General features: G+C 36.9%; 1 protein-coding gene across 1 annotated transcript in view; it reads right to left on the bottom strand.

Annotated features, from left to right (window-relative positions):
* RORB (RAR related orphan receptor B) overlaps positions 1-18,600 on the bottom strand; it is a 132,825-nt gene that overhangs the window by 23,070 nt on the left and 91,155 nt on the right. Inside the window, exons 2-4 of the mRNA XM_065745462.1 lie at positions 11,925-12,010; positions 7,564-7,705; positions 4,387-4,788 (exon numbers count right to left, since the gene is read on the bottom strand). Of these exons, the coding sequence (XP_065601534.1) occupies positions 4,387-4,788; positions 7,564-7,705; positions 11,925-12,010 (630 nt within the window). The remainder of the gene's footprint in view (positions 1-4,386; positions 4,789-7,563; positions 7,706-11,924; positions 12,011-18,600) is intronic.

The raw sequence follows: 18,600 nt of genomic DNA, 5'->3' as shown, positions 1-18,600 counted from the left end.
GTAACAGATAATGTTATGCACATATATTGCAACAAGACAGTCTTTAATTTGACCAAGTTTAAAAATAAGCCTTTAATACCTGCTGATTTAAATTCACACTTGAGAGCAAGTATTACCATTTCTCTGTGGGACTACTAGGGTCAGGAAACAGAGACCCATTTTCTCTTAAATAGTTCCTAAGAATTATCTGACCTCTGCCACTATCTCTATGAGGAGAAAGCTGTTCTATGTACAACAAAATCCTTTCTTTGAACACACAAACATATTTGATACCAGAGCTTGAGCTCCTACCAGAACTGGAGAAATTTCTGCCTTTTTCCAGACCTGCAGATGGCCAGGGAGAAATAGGACCACACACTGTACGATGATTAGGCCTGTGTGGTTATTTACCAGCATCAGAGTGATGTTTTGAGTTTCTTTTTTATCTGGAAATGGGACACTGAGCGGGGCTGAGAATAATTCTACTTAATGCGGAACTTCTCATTTTTATCAACTTTTTCTCCATCACAGGCTCTGGCACTTACACAAGAAATTTGCTTCTGTATTTGAAAGACTGTTCTTTCTTAGACTTCTCTACTACACAAGACATTACCAGTCCTGCTTCTCTCATGATCAGATAATGTGCATTTATATCCTGGAATATTCAACTCATTTGAAGGAATATGATAGTTCTATATACCTCTGAAGGAGCCCAATATAACTTTTAATTTGTAAGCACCGCTTTCTCCTACACTCATTTACTAATACTGTTTTTTTGTAAATAAGCATGCAATGAAATATGAGCTATATTTTGCTTGTCATGCCATTCTGATTATATGCTGAAATATCTGCCATAAGTTTTGAAAGTTGTTAAGAAAAAGTTTTTAAGATTAACAATTTCCATTTATACTACTAAGTCTACCAAAGATCAAGGAATTTTTATGGAACTGTATATGACAGTTAAAGATCAAATTTATGTCTGATAATTTTGATTATTTGGGTGAGAATTCATAAATTAAAATGTGAAGAAAGTAACGTAGATGTTACGTAAATTATTTAGTAGAGTATCCATTGTGGTTTACTCACTTCCCCCTTTCCAGTGGGATGGGGGAGAGAACTGAAAAAATGTAAAGGAGAACTCTGGGCTGAGATAAAATTATTTACAAAGACAGAGAAGGCACTCTCTGAATGATGCCCAGCTACCCCCTGAGCAGCAGAAGAGAGACAGATGCACTCCCACCTCTTTAAAACTCCTTCTACTTTATGTCACACGGTATGGAACATCCCCTTGGCCGATCAGCTGTCCTAATTCTGTTCCCCACCAGCTCCTTAGGCCCTTTGCTGTGAATGGCCTTGGCTTGTGCAACACTGCTTAGTAGCAACTATAAACTGGAGTGTGCTATCAGTTTTTGGTTCTCCTAGAACCAAAACATAGCTTCATACGAGACACACAAATTCATACCAGAAAACAATTCTATCCTCTCCTAAACTAAGTATCATAGAAAATATTATTTCTATAACTGAGTCAATTTGAAAGGAAGAATTGATATTCGATTCTTGAAAGAATCTTACTGCTGTGTAGTGAGCGAAGAGCTCACACTAAGATAATTTACGCAGTTAATTAATGTTAATTAAATGTGTAGATAATTCTAAATTGAGAGAAGTCACAAAACATCAATGTGGACTGAGACCTAGTGCAACCGGATGTAAAACGACTGAAAAATAAGAAAGAGAAAAAGAGATCCAAGCTCAGTCAGAGATTCAAGTGCAGTCAAAGATGTCTTAATATCTGACCCAGACACTGAGAAGGTAAGCGAGAAACAAAGCAGTAACACTAAAAGAGTACGAAGTGAAGTGGATATTTGTTAGCATATTATGTAGAAGCTGCAAAGACTATTTCAATTTTGTACTGCCTGTGAAAAAGTATGCCTAGGAAAGTTAAAAAAAAACTTTAAGAAGCTCATGTTTGGAAGGATTCTCACACATGCCTTTATGAGAAGTATTGCATACAGTCAAGATCGGGTAAGTGGTGAGACACTGCTTTAAAAATGCGTCTATTTGACGAATATGAAACCTGAGGAGCAGAAAAGCTGGAAATATAAATCTTGTAGAAAGTCTTAAATAAGGAAAAGAACTAACATTACCTAGATACTTAAAACAACATTTCAGTATACCATCAGACAGGGAAGTGTAAGAAATTTCTGTCAGGTACAAGGATCAATGCAATACAGCTTTTCCAGCTCCTACATTCTCTATGATTTCACCTACCACTTAAGACCATAACTTCTACTTAATATGATTTGAGATTATTCCTAAGTCTCATTGGAGTAAGATATAATGCTACGGTGAAATTTAATCTAATTTTAATATGAAATCAATGCACCCTTCTGCTTAAGAGTTTTCTTTCTTTGACTGCAGGACTGCAGCTATACAGGTGCTCCCACAACACACTCCAGCATTAAGAGATGTTTTCTGTTTGTTTTTAAACCCTGAAAAACTCCCCTCTACATTAATCCTAGTTCTTTATGATACATATATATATATATTTTTTTAGCTGTGTTTGTGTCAGTTCTGTTATACTACATTATCTCTCATTAATACCCTCACCTCTCTGCTGCAGGTACCTTAAATGGCATACAAACAGAACTCAAGTAAAACTCCAGATACAGAGGAGCCCAATCTTCAGTTTTAAATAGATGAGAAACAAATCCCAGCACCTCACTTCTACTGCTGGCTCAGAGACTTAGCTACACTCCACTGTCTGTGCCCAGGGATTTTTCCCCCTTTCTATGCTCGAGAAGTAGTGGAACACTGGTTTGATGGTATGGAAGATGAAAGACTGGTAAATGTGATCCGAGGTTTACAGTAATGAGTTTCAGATCTAGAAGAGCAGAAGGGTGGGTGAAATTTTAAGAGTGATGCATTGTTTCTAGGTGATTCTGAAAGAAGTAAAAGTTAAATGCTTCTCTAAACCTCTGTAAGTCAGAAGATATCACTGATTTCAGTGAAATCCTTTAGTCACTATAGACTAAGTCACGGCCATCTTTTCTCTGTTTGGTTCACTTCTATAATTAGATTATCAGAATGGTTGTATTTCTGATACCTTATTAGGTATCTCTAGAAGCACTGCCATTTGGTACAGGACGCTACACAGAAACAGCTCTTGTAACTGTTGAAATTGTTTCTCAGCTTTGTCCTGCTAACCACTGCTCCAGGACTAAGGCTAGTATAAGTCCTTTTTGAGTACTGTTCATATAACCAGAAAAGATAAAAAGGAAGGTGAAGAAAATGTTCCACTGATCCTCAGTACTGCTGTACCGTGTGTATAGGTCTTCATAAGACAGCCTAAACCAAATCTGACATAGAATATGTCACAGGAATACAACATGGGCACAGTGAGGAGTCAAATCTCCAGGGCTAACTGTTACATTTGCACATTTAAGCATACATTCATGTGGCAATAAGGCCAGGTAAGAGTTTAAGAAGTTGTTTATAGTAAGACATTAGTTCTTTTGTTATGAGTGCTCTTGAACATCTTTTCGTCTTTTTTTTTCCTTATTTTCCTTCCACTTTCCTTTTAATTAAATCTCATTAGAAAAGTGTTGCCCTTTGATTATATCCTCAACCACAGCTGAATCAGCCCGTTTTACTTGTTAAGGTGGAAAGCGCCAAATTAGGTTGCAAATCTCTCATTACATTTATTTATCAGAGAGATAGTATCTCTAGTCAAGCTTGATACCAAAGGCAATAGACTTACAGAAATCACAGCATCACCTGTAATCTTTCAAACTGTGTTATCTGACAGAAAGGTTTCTTGGCAACTTTTAAAAGAAAAAATGAAGGGACAGACGCTTCTCCAAGCCATTCAAGCAGAGCAGTGGGGATATCCTCCAACTACCATCACCCTAGCTGACTTTGTGCACCTCATGAGATCAGAGTGCTCTGCATGTGCATCCACATACCAGAAGTAGGGAAATGGTGACAATGAATTAGATTGTATGGAGATTCTGAGGGTTGACAAGAATATGGCTGGCTAGCCAAAGAGCCTCCTCATAATGAGCTCATTTGAAGCAAGTGACATAATACTAATTATCACTTGTGATTCTTATTGATTTATCACCTGCTTTGGTGGGCACATTTCACAAATGGGAACATAACTGCTTAGCTTAAGAATCTGAATAAAATGCAGTTTGTTAATAACAGAAGGGATTCTATACTGCGTAATTACTGTCAGATTGATTTTCTTTCCTTTAATCCCTGTATATGCATATATGCAAATATATGACTGCGAACAGTTAATTACTGTATGAATACATATAGAATGCTTATATAATATTTAAATAAAGACAATATTATAATTTAGCTTATATTTAGACATTATAATTGAGAAATAATAGTTTTCCTTACCTATTTCAGTCATAGATATCCCCGGAGCTAACTGCCCATTGTTGAAAGAGCTATAGGTAAACAAGTTTGGTACAGAGGTGAGGTCATAGATAGGTTCCTGCTTTATCTGTTTGATTCCAGTCATGTCTAAACCAGACTGATCTGGAGAAGGCTGGGCAGAATCCACGTTGTAATAACCCTCAGACTTTGGCAGGTCGATGACATGCCCATTTGAGTAGGTGCTGCCTGTTTCGTTATTCAGATTGCCCAAGCCGTTGCTGATGCTGTTGCTGTAAACCCTGGCAAGGGCTTCTGCCTCACCGCTCTGCTGCTGCCGCTGTTCCTGCAATCGCTGCTGGTGCTTCTGCACTTCAGCATACAAGCTATCCCTCTGCTTTTTGGACATTCTTCCAAATTTCACAGCTGAAAAGCAAAGCACAGTGCAAGCCATTGTCATTTTTCTTTTCTTCTCCATTCCCTTCAATACCACCACTACCCTGATATTCACTTTTAGCATCACTTTTTCTATGGAAACTTATCCTTTTCTTTTGGAAGGAGAAAGAATGCAAAACTTTACTCTGTATTCATCTCAGAAAGGAGAAACCATCATGTACTTGGATTTACAAGGTGACAATGATTCTTATTTGACAATAATTCTTATTATTATTCAGGCAACTCACTTTCTACTGTGAATGTTAAAAAGCCAGTGCATCTTTTTTGTTTTTATCTCATACAACCCAGAGTTGTATGAAACACACAGTCTGCTTATAACCATTGCATTTTTCTAACTTTCCACAAAACCTTTAAACTGTGCGCTAAAAGGATTAGTACTCTGGATGAAAACAAGCCCTACAGCCCTATTATCACATTTCTTCAATGGGGTGTTATCTTCACACTTTTAAAAAAATCTTGCAGGTTAGATTTCGAGCCTAGAGGAAAATAGCAGATTGGAAGGTAAACAGCACAAATGAATGTCATCTTTTTCACAGAGAGAAGTCTCAGGGATTTACACAATCAATTTACATAATCTCCATGCACAAAATCCATGCATTCCTTCTAATGAGAAGGGTAGGAAAACATCAGAGTGCAAACCACTGTCCCCAGGAATAGGGCTCACTACACTGAGATTGAAAATTTCACAAAAGCCAGTCTGATTGCTGTGGAACTACAAAGAGTAAATCCACAGCCTACATATACAGTGGGTCGCAGATGATTATCTTTTCCTTTTTTTTCTCTCTCTCTTTAAATTCTGGCCTTCTACTGGTCTAGATCTTGAGATCTCAGAGAAGTGGTAGCTATTAATCATGCAGTCAGACAAGTGAGATCTGTCAATTAGCTACATTCAGCATAATTTATCAGAGAACATACAGGAGGACATTTCTCTGAAAATACGTATTTTACATATTATGCAGACTATTTTCCAGTGCTGTTTCCTGTCCACTTGTAACGGAGATCAGTTCAGAATCGTCACACTTATTAATGGCTTGGCTCCCACTTTGACTGCATTTCTGTTATAGTCCTCCAGAAGATTGTGCGCCTACATATGGTCATAACAATATATTTTTTTATTAGAACATTAACAACAAAAAAAATCCCAAACAATGACAACAAAAAACACAGAAAAGGAAGAGAGCTATATTAGAAGGAAATAGCATAAAATTGAGGGGATGGTAGCCTTTTCAATTTATTTGCACTGCTCCAGCTTACTTACAGCCTGCCACGTAGTCTGTGAGTACCTCACATAGACTATGGCTGCTCTGCAACTGCATCACACACTGTTATGGACTATATATTATGACTGGATTTTGAAAAATACAACTGCGTGTTTTCTTCAAATGTAGGGCCTCAGTAATAAAAACAAACACCCACAGTTTATTCTCATTATATATTCATTAATTGGATTCTCCAGCTGCTGTCAATTAGCATCCTGCCTCTGCATGATAAAAATGAATCTGTTATATGGCTGAGAGGTAAAATTCACATTCAATTTTTCTGTAAAAAAAAAAGTATCTAGACAGGCTATTCTAAACCTGCAAGAGCTCTCCATATCATTAAGCAAAAACACTCACAGCAACAATGAGAGAAGAAAGTGACACTGACAGAGGAATCTCTCCTTGTATGCAGCAGTCCCTGTGTTATAGGTTGGGAAGATAACTCTGTGAGTTAAATATTTCCGTTAAATCTCAAATATTTGGAAGGTATTACTTTTAGTGGGCAAGTACATGCTGTTAAATTACTGAAATATTAATACAATGCTCTCCAGGAAGAAGCAACTAAGGTGTCAAAGTGTACTGCAAGCAAGGGCCAAAAGGAATCCATGAATTAAAGGTAAAGCAATGCCCTTCTCAGTCTGTTGAGACAGGTGAGCTCATTGTTTCAGTGAGACACAAAACACAGTGAGGTAGGAAAAAAATACTTCAGAAGTTAAGCAAGTTTATAAACTCTGAACTACCTAAAGAAATAAGTCTAAGTAACTTCATCAATCCCTGTTAATTCCAAAGAATGAGTTTTATAAACATTTTTTAATACAGACCAATGCTTCCAGGTAATGATGCCTTGCTAACGCAAATGTAACCTGCCTCCAGAGATAGAACCTTCTCTTCTCAATACTTTCTGACTGTTTCTAACGCTACTGTGAGCTGGAAAGCCACTGCATTAGCAATGAAATGTTTCTCCTATAGGTCCTGGAATGCACAGAAGCACTGCACCAGTTAAATGCTTTTTTTTTTCTCAAGGCAAAATGCTTACTCGAAGTGTTTTGAATACAACAAATAGGTGAAAAACCTTAGTATTATCAAGGTGTACTTTTCTTTTTAAATTGCATATGCACTGCCACTGACCTTCAGAGATGTCAAGGAAAGGATGCTTCTTCACATTTAACACTGTTAATATAAAAAGTTATCTGGAATATAAATCCATCTTTCCAGACATAAGTTTTGTTATTTTGATCAGAACAATGCACTCCTCTTCCAACTCTTTCACTTCCAACCTAACATTGCTTCCCATTTTGCTATTTTCCCACCCTCTTCATGAAAATAGCCTCCATTGTTAAATGAATGGCAAAGATATGTCTCTCACATTGTGTACATTACAAATCAAGGAGCTTCTCTTTTCCTAGAAATCTACAGGGAGTTTAAGTAAGACGGCAGAGAAGAGTTTCAAAAGATTTAGGCATGAAGCAGGAATCTGACTCCTTACCATCTCTAGACATTCCCAGGGCAAGACATTTCTGCAGTCGGCAGTGTTGGCAACGATTTCTGTTGGTTCTGTCAATTAAACAGTTTCTCTGCCTTGGGCAGGAGTAGGAGGCATTGTTCTGCTGGCTCCTCCGAAAGAATCCCTAGGGGAAATGAGGAAGAGAGACAGAGTATTACCATGTGAGAATATGCGCGTGCGCACACACAAACACAAGGACACACAGCCATGCAAACTCTCATGTAGCATAACGTTATTTTTGCTAGGGCTTTGCATGTAAACTAGCCTTGTACAGTGAGATTAAAGAGCATTAACTCTTCATAATGGGGATCTTTAATTGTTCAGTGAAGAATACAATACTACCTTGTTAAAGAACAAGCAATAAAGAGTTACAGAATATATAATGTATGTGTAATAACTACCTTGTATCATCTAATTCTTGCCCCTCACAGAGGAAAAGCTTGTCAGCACTGGTAAACAGATAACATTAAAGTATTTGTTCTGACTATTTTCTATGTTTATTGAAATATCTAACATCTGGCACTAGCTATGTACAGCATTAGAAGCTGAAGTCTGCTGTTTAATTTAATCTGGCAAATGTTGATCTGATCTGGAGCGACCATACACTTTGGGAGTGAAAAGTAATTCAAATTCAAACATTACAAAAGCACTAGGACTTAATGGCTGTATCAAGTAAATCTGACACACAAAGGAGAAAGCAACACCTTTAGACACTACCATGAGAAAGTAAAGATATTTTCCATGTCAATTGAATGCAACATTAACCATTTAATCTACTAAAAATAGTTAGATACTCTATATCCTAAAGGGTTTTTCTGGCCTGTTGCTGGCCTATTTGGCTAAATATCAGAAGGTGAGAACTCATACTTAATGGCTTATGAAATCTTGAATGCTGCAAACAGCACTGAGAGGTAGTTACTGCATAGATGACATGAAGTGGCAGAGATCAAAAGAAAAATGAAACCGGGGAGAAAGCATTTTATTGTATTCTTTTCTTTCCTGTAAAATAAAGCACAGGAGGATCAATTTGTTGAGAGAGAAGGAGAGGAGAAACAATGAAAAGAAATTAATTGGCAAACTTAGCAGATTTAGAAAAAGGTAACTGAATGGCTGTATGGTGGGAGAGATGAAGGATGGCACAGCCACTGCAAGAAGCTATGAAGGGAAAGCATCATTGCTGCACTTACACTAGTCACTGGGAGAAGTGACACCAAAGTGGTTGTGTCTTTCCGTGTTGGTTTTTAAACAGCTCTCAGTGGAGCCAGAAAGCAAGAGCTGACTGCACTCACCAGGCAAAACTGTTGTTATCTTCGTTCAGGCTGACAGAAGATACTAATAAGGGATGGAATTTACAACTCTTGTGGGTTTAAGGGGGAGGGAGTGGGAAAACGACAGGGTGATGTTGTCAGAGGATTCCATTTTCTTGCTACAGGTAGCACCTGTAGTCACACTTCAGTCCTTGAAAAGCAAATTAGGGTGGCATGAGATTTCAGTAACAATGGGGAATGAGCATGATGTTCTGCTGAAGAGATGGGAGAGATAGTTCTAGAGACTGATTGTCACAAAGAGGCTTACTTCATCTAGCCCATGATGTCTTTATCAGTGATTACAGTATACAGTGATTACTAAATTAAGGTTTACGATTTGCATGGTTAACAGCATAGATACCCTTTAGGACAGCTCTCAGGGAAAGTTCTTTATAGATTTACCTGATTCTAGTTGACCAAACTTCTTTTAGAAGTGAAGACGAGCTTAATGTTATTGCTAGATGGATGACAATTGTAGATATTTCTTATATACTTGTTGAACTTTACAGCCAATTTTGTTTTTGGCACGAGGAACATTTTCTGCTTTAGATTTTAGCAGCTCTTATGTGATACAGATTTGAAAGAACAAATGAGTTAAATGATGTTAAAATATCCCACACTACCATCTAGTATCAACTGCGTCTTATCATGCAGTACTGTTTTTATCCATTAAGGCTGACCTCCTCTCAAAAGAATTTGTTTTCTTCTTTCCCATTAAGTTTGATCTCTTCTTACAAGATTTTTTTTTTTTCCATCCCTGCCTCTCTTAGGAAAAAATCAAGGGTTACATAATGAAGTTAATCTACAGCAGGTAATTTATTTCTCCAAGGAGACTTTTGTGCTCGGTTCTTTCAGCAAAGATCTAAGTGCTTTCTTGTGCTTTCTTACAGAGAAACCTTTCATTTCATGTTAGGAGATCTTTACATAACATTAACAATATTAACTGGGAATAATACCATTGTGGGGAAGCAGGACATAATTGATTACAGAGGAGTTAAGGAAGTAAAGACAAGTTTTCCACTGTTCCCAGTACTGACAACACGTCTTCCTGCATCTTAAACTTATCCATCACTGACAGTCAGCCTGAGAAGGGAATAGTCACACAATCTGTCCTCTAGATCCTTGTTGTGCAGTGGATGACAAGAGGAGTCTCAGCAAAAGGAGTCACAGAGATAATGGGATGGAAAACCCATCTTCAAGTTTCACCCTGTCTGTGCTGACAGTTGGCAGAGCCACCATTTTCCTTAGTGGGCCCAGCATACTGCTCAGCCTGTGCAGGCGTGCAGCATGAAACTGCTCTAGCGTTTACAATGCCCCTTAAGCAGTTATGATATGCATTTGCAGTGGCAGAACTAATGCAGAGACAAGGAGTGAAAGGATTTTCTGTCCCTTGGAGTCTGTAGCATTGCCTGAGGGAGCGCAATCCTCCGATGCCATTTCCCAAAACAGTGAGGCCCTCTGGTGCCTGGCTCAATGAGCGCAGTCTTGTGGAAGCCCTTCTGGCCTCGTTTGTAATTCTAATTCTCATAATTAGTTCAGATTTCTAATTCATTCAGACAAAAGGAGCTAGAAATGACCAGTTATTAATATGTGGGGAAAACAAATACTTATTTAACTGCTGGGCAAACAGGAGCAGTGTTGCACTGCCTGAGATAGTGCTTAACTTAAGAGAGAGCCCTTGCAGAGGAAGATGCCTTCTGTTAGACATCTTTTTTCACAAGAGGCTTGCAAAACTGCATTAGACTAATTGATCTGATACTTCAAAACTGGCACAAAACCCATGGATTTAAAACTGCTCTAAGTGGAAGAAAAGCTCTTTATCTCCTATCTTTAAGTAGTCCCCACATAGAGCTAAGGGTATTGTCTCCCCTTGAGGCACACACAAGGGTCAGCATTAACCCTGATCACATCTACAGGACACTACCCCTCAGTGCTCTGTGGAGGCTGGAGACAGTCAAGATGCTCCTTTGCATGCAGTTGTCATAAGAAGATGCTTATTTCCAGTCCAGTCTCACAATAAGACATCCTCACAGGGTAAGCACTTCATTTAAAATTGTTAAAGAATTTACATTAAACACATTGTTTTGTGAATGACTGTACACAGATTTATAGAGTTTTTACTCGTTCTTAATTATTATAAAGCATTAAGTAGGTCTTTCACTCTGCAAATATCTATCCACTTCTGAAAGTACCAGCTTGTGAGTTTTTATGTAGAAGAAACCAGAGATGCTGCCCTTCATCTTTACAGCTTCATTGTTATAGTCAGTCCTGAAATGTCAATGTCTAGTATAAAATTCTGCTGTTCCATAAGCAATGGTAAAATTCCTTTGATAACAAAAAGCACAGTCTTTCTATAATTGTAAATGAAAACCTTTCTTGTGTTTGCTTGGTGTCTGATAAAAGTTATTTGAGCCAATGTCTGGGATAATATGCTAATATGGTTGTTGGCTTTTATTTTATTTTTTTTTTTGTCTAGCCTCCTGTTCCAAACAATTCCACTGTGCTGGAGCCTATAAGGAAGAAAGCAAAGGATCCTTTTACACTACCCATAATGCCATAATATAAGGTGTTTTTTCTTTCTTTTTTTTTTTTTTCTTTTGGAGATCACAATTTGGCTTGCAAAGAGTACAAAGAGTATACAATAGGACTAAACTGACACCTGTAAGCTTTTAAGATGTTGAACTCAGATACCACAACAACTTCTAATGCTGCTCAGATTGTATAGGAAACAAAGTCACAAATCCAGTTCTCAAGCTTATTTAACATGTGCGACTTCAAGTTGCCTGCCTTTCTATCAGCACTTGTACTGCATCAGATGTGATTAATTCATGTTTCAAAAGAGGAAGTAACTCTAAAGGCTATTGATGAAAAGGAGAGCAGCCAGTAAAATTAGGCATGAAATGCATGTATATAAGCAGCAGGCTTTATGGCCTTTGGTATTACTTGCTTGAAAGAGTGTAGGAGTGTATTATTACGTACACAGGTGCCTGAGGCTAGTGCAGATGCTGATGACTATGCTGTATTAAAATCTCATACCTTGCAGCCTTCACATGTGATGACTCCATAGTGTATTCCAGAGGACTTATCACCACAAATTTTGCATGGTATCACTTCAATTTGTGCTGAAAAATAAGACAAACATTTTGAGTATATAATTCTATTTCATTTCTTTCTTCCTTCACACACTTTATCCCCCTCCTCTGAAAATCTAAAACTGCTTTTCATTGTACTGTGTGTTTCTGAATGCTTTGATTTCACAGATTTTAACTGCTTCACATTATGTACTGACTACTCCCCACAAAACTCTTCAACAGTTTAAGCTATCTCATGATTAGATAGTTTTTCTCATAATCTACTCTTTTGTTTTTACTTGTTAATTTCATCATCATTATTGCTAATGACAGTCATTAGAGATTCTAAATAATCATCTAGATTCTTCTTACTTACACATTTACAATATTCATGACTTTATTATTCATTTTGCTATGGTGGTTTTACATGGTATGTTTTGATGCATTTTTCAGCCTGTAGAGGCAATGAAGCATTCATATCTTTCAGATTATGGGTTAAAAATATACAAAGGTAACAATCTCACTGGCAGAGATGAGCTTGCAAATGGCCACTTAATCTCTCCCCCTTGTCAAGCTATTTGCTTGAGAATCAGGGCAGATGTAGGTGAGACCCATAGACTGAGTTTAAGTACACAGTGGCTGTGTGATGGGAGAGTCAGTGCTATCTGAGTATGCTTGAGTATGAATGCGTTTCAAATCCCTTTATAAACCAAATGATTAGGAAATTGTTATTTTCTATGCTTTTTTTTTTTCCTTTTACTAACATAGCTATTTTCTTCCCTCAGTTACTTAGAATCCTGTGAGTTTCCATTGTCTAAACTGTAAGAGCACACACTCCTAAATGTAGGTCAGGCTTGTGCCTTATTCTAGTAAGAAGCATCGAGAAGAAACAAAAAGTCTATGTTCTTTCCAGTGATTTGTTTTCCTCTGTGGGATCTCATTGTTCTCCTGAATTCTTACTTGGAATGAGTATCATGCTTACTTAGTACTGCTCGTCAGTGTCACTTGTGGTTTAACAACCATACACAGCCAAACCCCACAGAGCATCTTGCTCACACGTTGGATGAAGGAAAGAATAAAAATAGTAAGAAAAGTCATGGAATGAGATAAAAGACAGATTAATAGGAAAAGCAAAATCTGCATGTGCAAGCAAAGAAAAAATAATTCATTCCCACTGGCAGGCAGATGTTAAACCACTTCCAGAAAGCATGTCTTCATCACCATGTAATGGTTATGTGGGAATGGAAACACTGAAACTCCTAACTCCCTCTCCTACTTTTCCCCCAGCTTTTATAGCTAAGCACGATGTCATAGGTAAGGCAGGATCCTTTGCTCAGCTGGTGTCAGCTGTAATGATCATGTCTCTGCCCACTTTCTTGCACACATCCAGACATACAAGGTGGTAGAGCATCATGAGAAGTAGATTAGTCTTTCGCTCAGTGCAAGCAGGTTTCAGCAACAAACAAAACACTGGTGCATTATCAACTTCATTTTCATCGCTAATCCAAAGCATGTGCCATACCGGTTACTATGAAGAAAACTGACTCAATCCCAGCCAAAATCAAGAGAATATCCTGTATTCAGGATAACAGTAGCAGCTGTTCACTGCAACATTAGTCGCTCATCAAATAGTTGGGCAGCTCAGCTGAGATCTTCCACAGTAGAGCAACCCTGAGGACAAGAGTTGCTAGCCATTAGTACTTTGGTTGAGTACATTCAACCCCAAGATGGATTGGTAGTCAGGGAAACAAGACAATAATTCAGATGTTCATCCTTTCATTTCAAATCTTTTGGAACACAAGAAGTCTACAAACGCTGGAGAAAACTTATTTATAAGTGATGGCACTAAATAAGATATGCACTAAACATAGTTGTGCTGTGGATGTCGTGGCAGTGTAATGGTACAATCTGGATTTTGCCCATACTATTTTTTACTCTTTTCAGGAGACCAGATTTCTACGAGTTCCTTCCTACCACCTTGAAGTTAAACAACCAAATCTCAGAACAATCCTTCAGTCACATCTGCCATGGAAAGGTACTTACACCTCTCATTCCACGGGTATTACTTTGAGTAGGTAAACACTAAAGGCGAACATTAACAGGCCACTTCTATGTTATAATCATTATATTGTTAATATATTTTCTTATTGTTAATATATTTTGGGTGAAGATAGCTGAGGCAGAAATATTGGCTGTCCTTGAGCTTAAGAAAGTTCATATTTAGTAATACAATTTTCTATGTCATCCACGGTTTTGGGATTAGTATCTGTATCTTGTTTTGTTTTTGCAGACCAAGAGATGTAGTTTTACTTATGAAGTTAAAATGGACTAGCCATCCTACATAACACATAAAGAAGAAGGAAATTCCACATAGAACATAGCTTTAGCTTCTTGGTAATTTTGTCAAGCTGTTCTCATTTAAAATTTTGTGTTCCTTGTCCCCACCAACCACAGTAATTAAAATGTTTTAACATCCACCCTCAGGTACCGCTTTTTCAGAAGACAGTTGAAGCCACTGCTCACAGGTATCTGCTTGAGAGTCAAGTGGAAGGTGCAAGGATAGGTTCTGGGACGATACACTGAAAAGTTCAAAGACATATCTCAATGTCAGAGGCAGAGACTACTGTGACAAGATGAAGAGATCTTGAGGAAAAGTAATGACAAGGGAAGAAAAAAATAAAAACAGTTTGAAGGTACTTTTAATGTGACTTGCATATACGGTTTGTAAGTGATACGAACAGAGACAGAAGTATTGATCCTGTGACACACATTGCATTTAGCAGAGTGCTCGTTACTGTGAGCAATCAATAATTCTATACGTGACTTGCAATTATAAACAGTACACTTGAGATAAATTTTTCTGGATTGAGTCACTAAATGCTATAGCTCTGGATTTCCATTAATATGAAATAAATACACCAGGCTTGCAATTCATCAATTAATTCAAACTCTTATTCAAAATTAACCATTCTATAAATTAGTAAATAGAGGATCTCTATAAAATTGTTACCAGGACTCCTTAGAAAGCTCACAGAAAATGCACCATCTTTAGTACACAGAAAGCACTTGAGGAAGTTAGGAAAAGTTGACTCAGCTGTTGCCTGCTATGCACTTCTTTTTGTTCATAAGACAGCAGAACAATTTAAGGATTTGTAACAGAAAACTTGAGTCATTAGTTGTACTGTCCTGATGAAAAAGAAGACACTGTATTCCCCAAAACATCTTGAATTACTGTAATTAACACCCACTGTACCGGGTTTCTTTTGCAGATTTAATGATTGTCAGGGACTACCACACATTTTCACATTGTATCTTTGTTCAGACAACTGTAATTTCACTTTGTTCTTTCCTTCTCCTCTCAGGTCAGCAGTATAGAAAACTGTATATCCTTCTCATATCAATAGCTGCTATAAAATAAGTAGCTCACTTCTGAATTCCTTGTAAGTATAAAATACATCGATTTAATACTGACTCCTGAACATAGAATTAAAAAGGGGACTGACTAATAGTGAAGTTGCCATAATGAAAACTTTCTGCAGCATACGGAAACAACTTATTTTCATCCAATGAGGAAGCATATAACAGCAAAACTACTTATCTGTGCTTTGAAAGTCCTTCCACTTACCTTCTTACCCATCTACTTTAATAATGTGCGGAAGAATAACAGCTTCTGCCTTTTTCAAAAAGGCAAAAACAGGTTCTCAACTGTCCATTTATTCAATTTTTCAGCAAGCACATTCAGTTTTCAACCTGTCTTGAGATGTATCACTCAATAAAAGTCTGCAAAGCCACCATCACAAAAACCATTAATAATGTTTGGATATATGCTGTATCATGATTGCTCCTTATCACCGACAGTAACTTCTCTCATCAGTACCACTTCCTCTCAGTGGTATTCATCTCCTACTTTATACTTTAGGTTGAATCTCACTGAGACAGGGATGTTCCTATAAGTTTAGATGATATCCTACAAATTAGAAAGCCACAGTGAAAATTAATTAATTCAATATGACTAGAATTAATAATCCACACACAATATGTTTACCACCTGGAACATAATTCATTCTCTCAGGACAACAGGAAGAGCAAAATTCTATTAAGGAAGCAAATACAAAATCTTCTTATACATTTGAAATGAACCCTTTAAATATGAAACATTAGCTATTTTGTCATATGCTGCCCCAAGAGAAAAAGGCTTACAGGAAGTTTTTTCTTCATTATCATAAAAATACACTTACTAGAACAAAATTCATTATTTTAAAAGTAGAGCAATAACTAAAGTTCAATAATTGTTATTTTGGTGAAATTTGGAATAACGGGGTTACACAGTTATTTTCTGAATTCGTCGTGAAACAAAATCAAAACTCAACAAGGCATCTAATAGGTCTACAGTATAATTATGAGGACTGCTGTTTACATCCATAGGTTGTCTGACAAGAAGAAAACAAGGCCTGAATCTCAGTTAAATATCTGAGGGACGTCATTCAGGAGAAACACAATTAAAACTTGTAGCTTTTGTTTCAAGGAAAACAAACAAACAAACAAACAAACAAAACCCTTGAGCTTTTAATATTTAGTTCCTGATCAAAAGAACATACTAAAATGTATTGAGAACAAACTTTGAAGAAGAAATCTTCTCCATAATTTCTTGATCTAGGTGGAATTATGTGTGGAAATCTCAAAGCCAATCAGAACACCAGTGTTAAAAATAATAGTACCAGTCTAAGATTTCCCCAAAATTTCAAAAGAAGTTCTTTGAAAAATAATTGTAAAATGACCCAGAGGTCTTTCATATTTTTTATCCCTAAACGATTTCAAATCAAATAAATTAATTCTTATCTAGTCACCAGCTCTCCTTTTTTCATCCTCGTTTGTGTGAAAAGTTTATCCTTGCATATTATCACCAATAGAAGCTTCCACTACAGGCAGTGCTGCCAAGCAGAACTTGGTAACTTCTTTGCCACCAAAATTCTTTGTTCTGAGGCTACAGCAAGATTCTAAGTGCAGATGAGGATACTAGTTACATTTTCCAGCCTCTTCTGTACCTCATACAATGACAACTGCACTATGAACAACATCTAAGTAAGCTAATAATGCCAGGTAATGTTAATTAATATATCTGTAGTTACATGTTTGTTGTCAGCCATACCACAAATGACCCGTTAGAGTGAACAGACACCATGGAACTCAGGAAAATACCTGCTTTGGATAATTGTAGCATGTATACACAGTGATACATATATGCCTGGATCCCTGCTCTGGTGCCATCTACGATGATTGCTGGGTCCACCCAGCCCAGTGCATTATTGCAAGGCTGATGATTATCAAATCTGCCCATCCTACTGCTCATATGTGGAGACATGGAGATTCCCAAAAAGCAGCAGTTCTTAAGTCTCATGGAGTACACGTTAGAATTATCTGTACATGGTTTGTAACAACTTACCATGAATTTCAAGGAAAGTGGTAGCCCTGGCTGTTGGATATTAAGAAAACTGATAGATCATCACTCAAAATAGCAGTGATAGATTACTGCTAAAGAAATTGTTTTTCCCACATATCCACACTGTTGTCATATCTGATTTCTTTCATGGTCTCATAGTCTCAGCTGAAGTTTATTTAGCTTATAAGCAATGTCACTTGGAAGGTTTTTTCATGATACATTTTCTTTTGTCCTTCCTCTTTTATGATTTCCCAGGACAAAAACAAAACACACAAACAAAAAAAACGAAAATAAGACAAACAAAAAACCAAAATGAAACAAACAAGCAACAACAACAACAAAAACCCCAAACAACAACAACGCTAAAAAGAAAAGCACAGAATTGTACATCAGCTCATTTTACAGATCACCTCAGCCCTTCACTGCCTGGCTATCCTAAAGAGGCCTGGAGAAAAAGACTTGAAAAAAAATGTTTTTTGTTTTTCTTTTCTTTTTTCAGTGAATAAAACAAACAGACTGTTAGAACATGTATCCTTATTGCGTGACTTAGTATTTTTTTTTTTTCAGATAGAAATGTCTGGATAATACCTTAGAAGAAGGCATTACAATGTCTACAGACAAATGTTTTGAAGTTTCAAAATGACGTGTTGAATATCAGCCTTTTTGAAGGTTTCATATGTGATAGAAAAATATTTATAACCAAACTGTGGATCTATATTTTGGATGACATTTTATATAAGTTTCTGATGACCACAATAGCGTTTACAGACCATTGTCTAGTGCTTTGGAATAGATAGATGAAATAATACAAGTTCACATCATTATGGCTGCTTCAGTGCTAAAGGCAATATCCAGACTGCTTCTATATTCAATATTCAGACAGTTTTCTTTTTTGTTACAAAGCAATTTGGGAACAAACCTGGAAATAATTGTCTTGGTTTATTGTCTTTACAATCAGTTGGGAAGATGAAATTACAAGGAAAAAGAAAACTCAGTAGGACATTTTCTTATCATTTTAACTACAGATTAATATACATGTATATTTTGTTAAGACGTCCTTTATTTTCTTTCCTAACTACAATGGACCTAACAGCCTTATTTAACAATTTATGAATAGTAATTATTTGTTATATTTGTGATGATTTGGGTATATAGAGGAGATTTTCAGCTAGATATATTACCCTTTATTAGGCCAAAGATG

The sequence above is a fragment of the Cyrtonyx montezumae genome, unplaced genomic scaffold, assembly GCF_038088225.1.
Source record: "Cyrtonyx montezumae isolate F1298 unplaced genomic scaffold, pur_monq_1.0 scaffold_36, whole genome shotgun sequence".
Lineage (NCBI taxonomy): Eukaryota > Metazoa > Chordata > Aves > Galliformes > Odontophoridae > Cyrtonyx > Cyrtonyx montezumae.
This window is presented reverse-complemented; position numbering and strand designations above follow the sequence as displayed.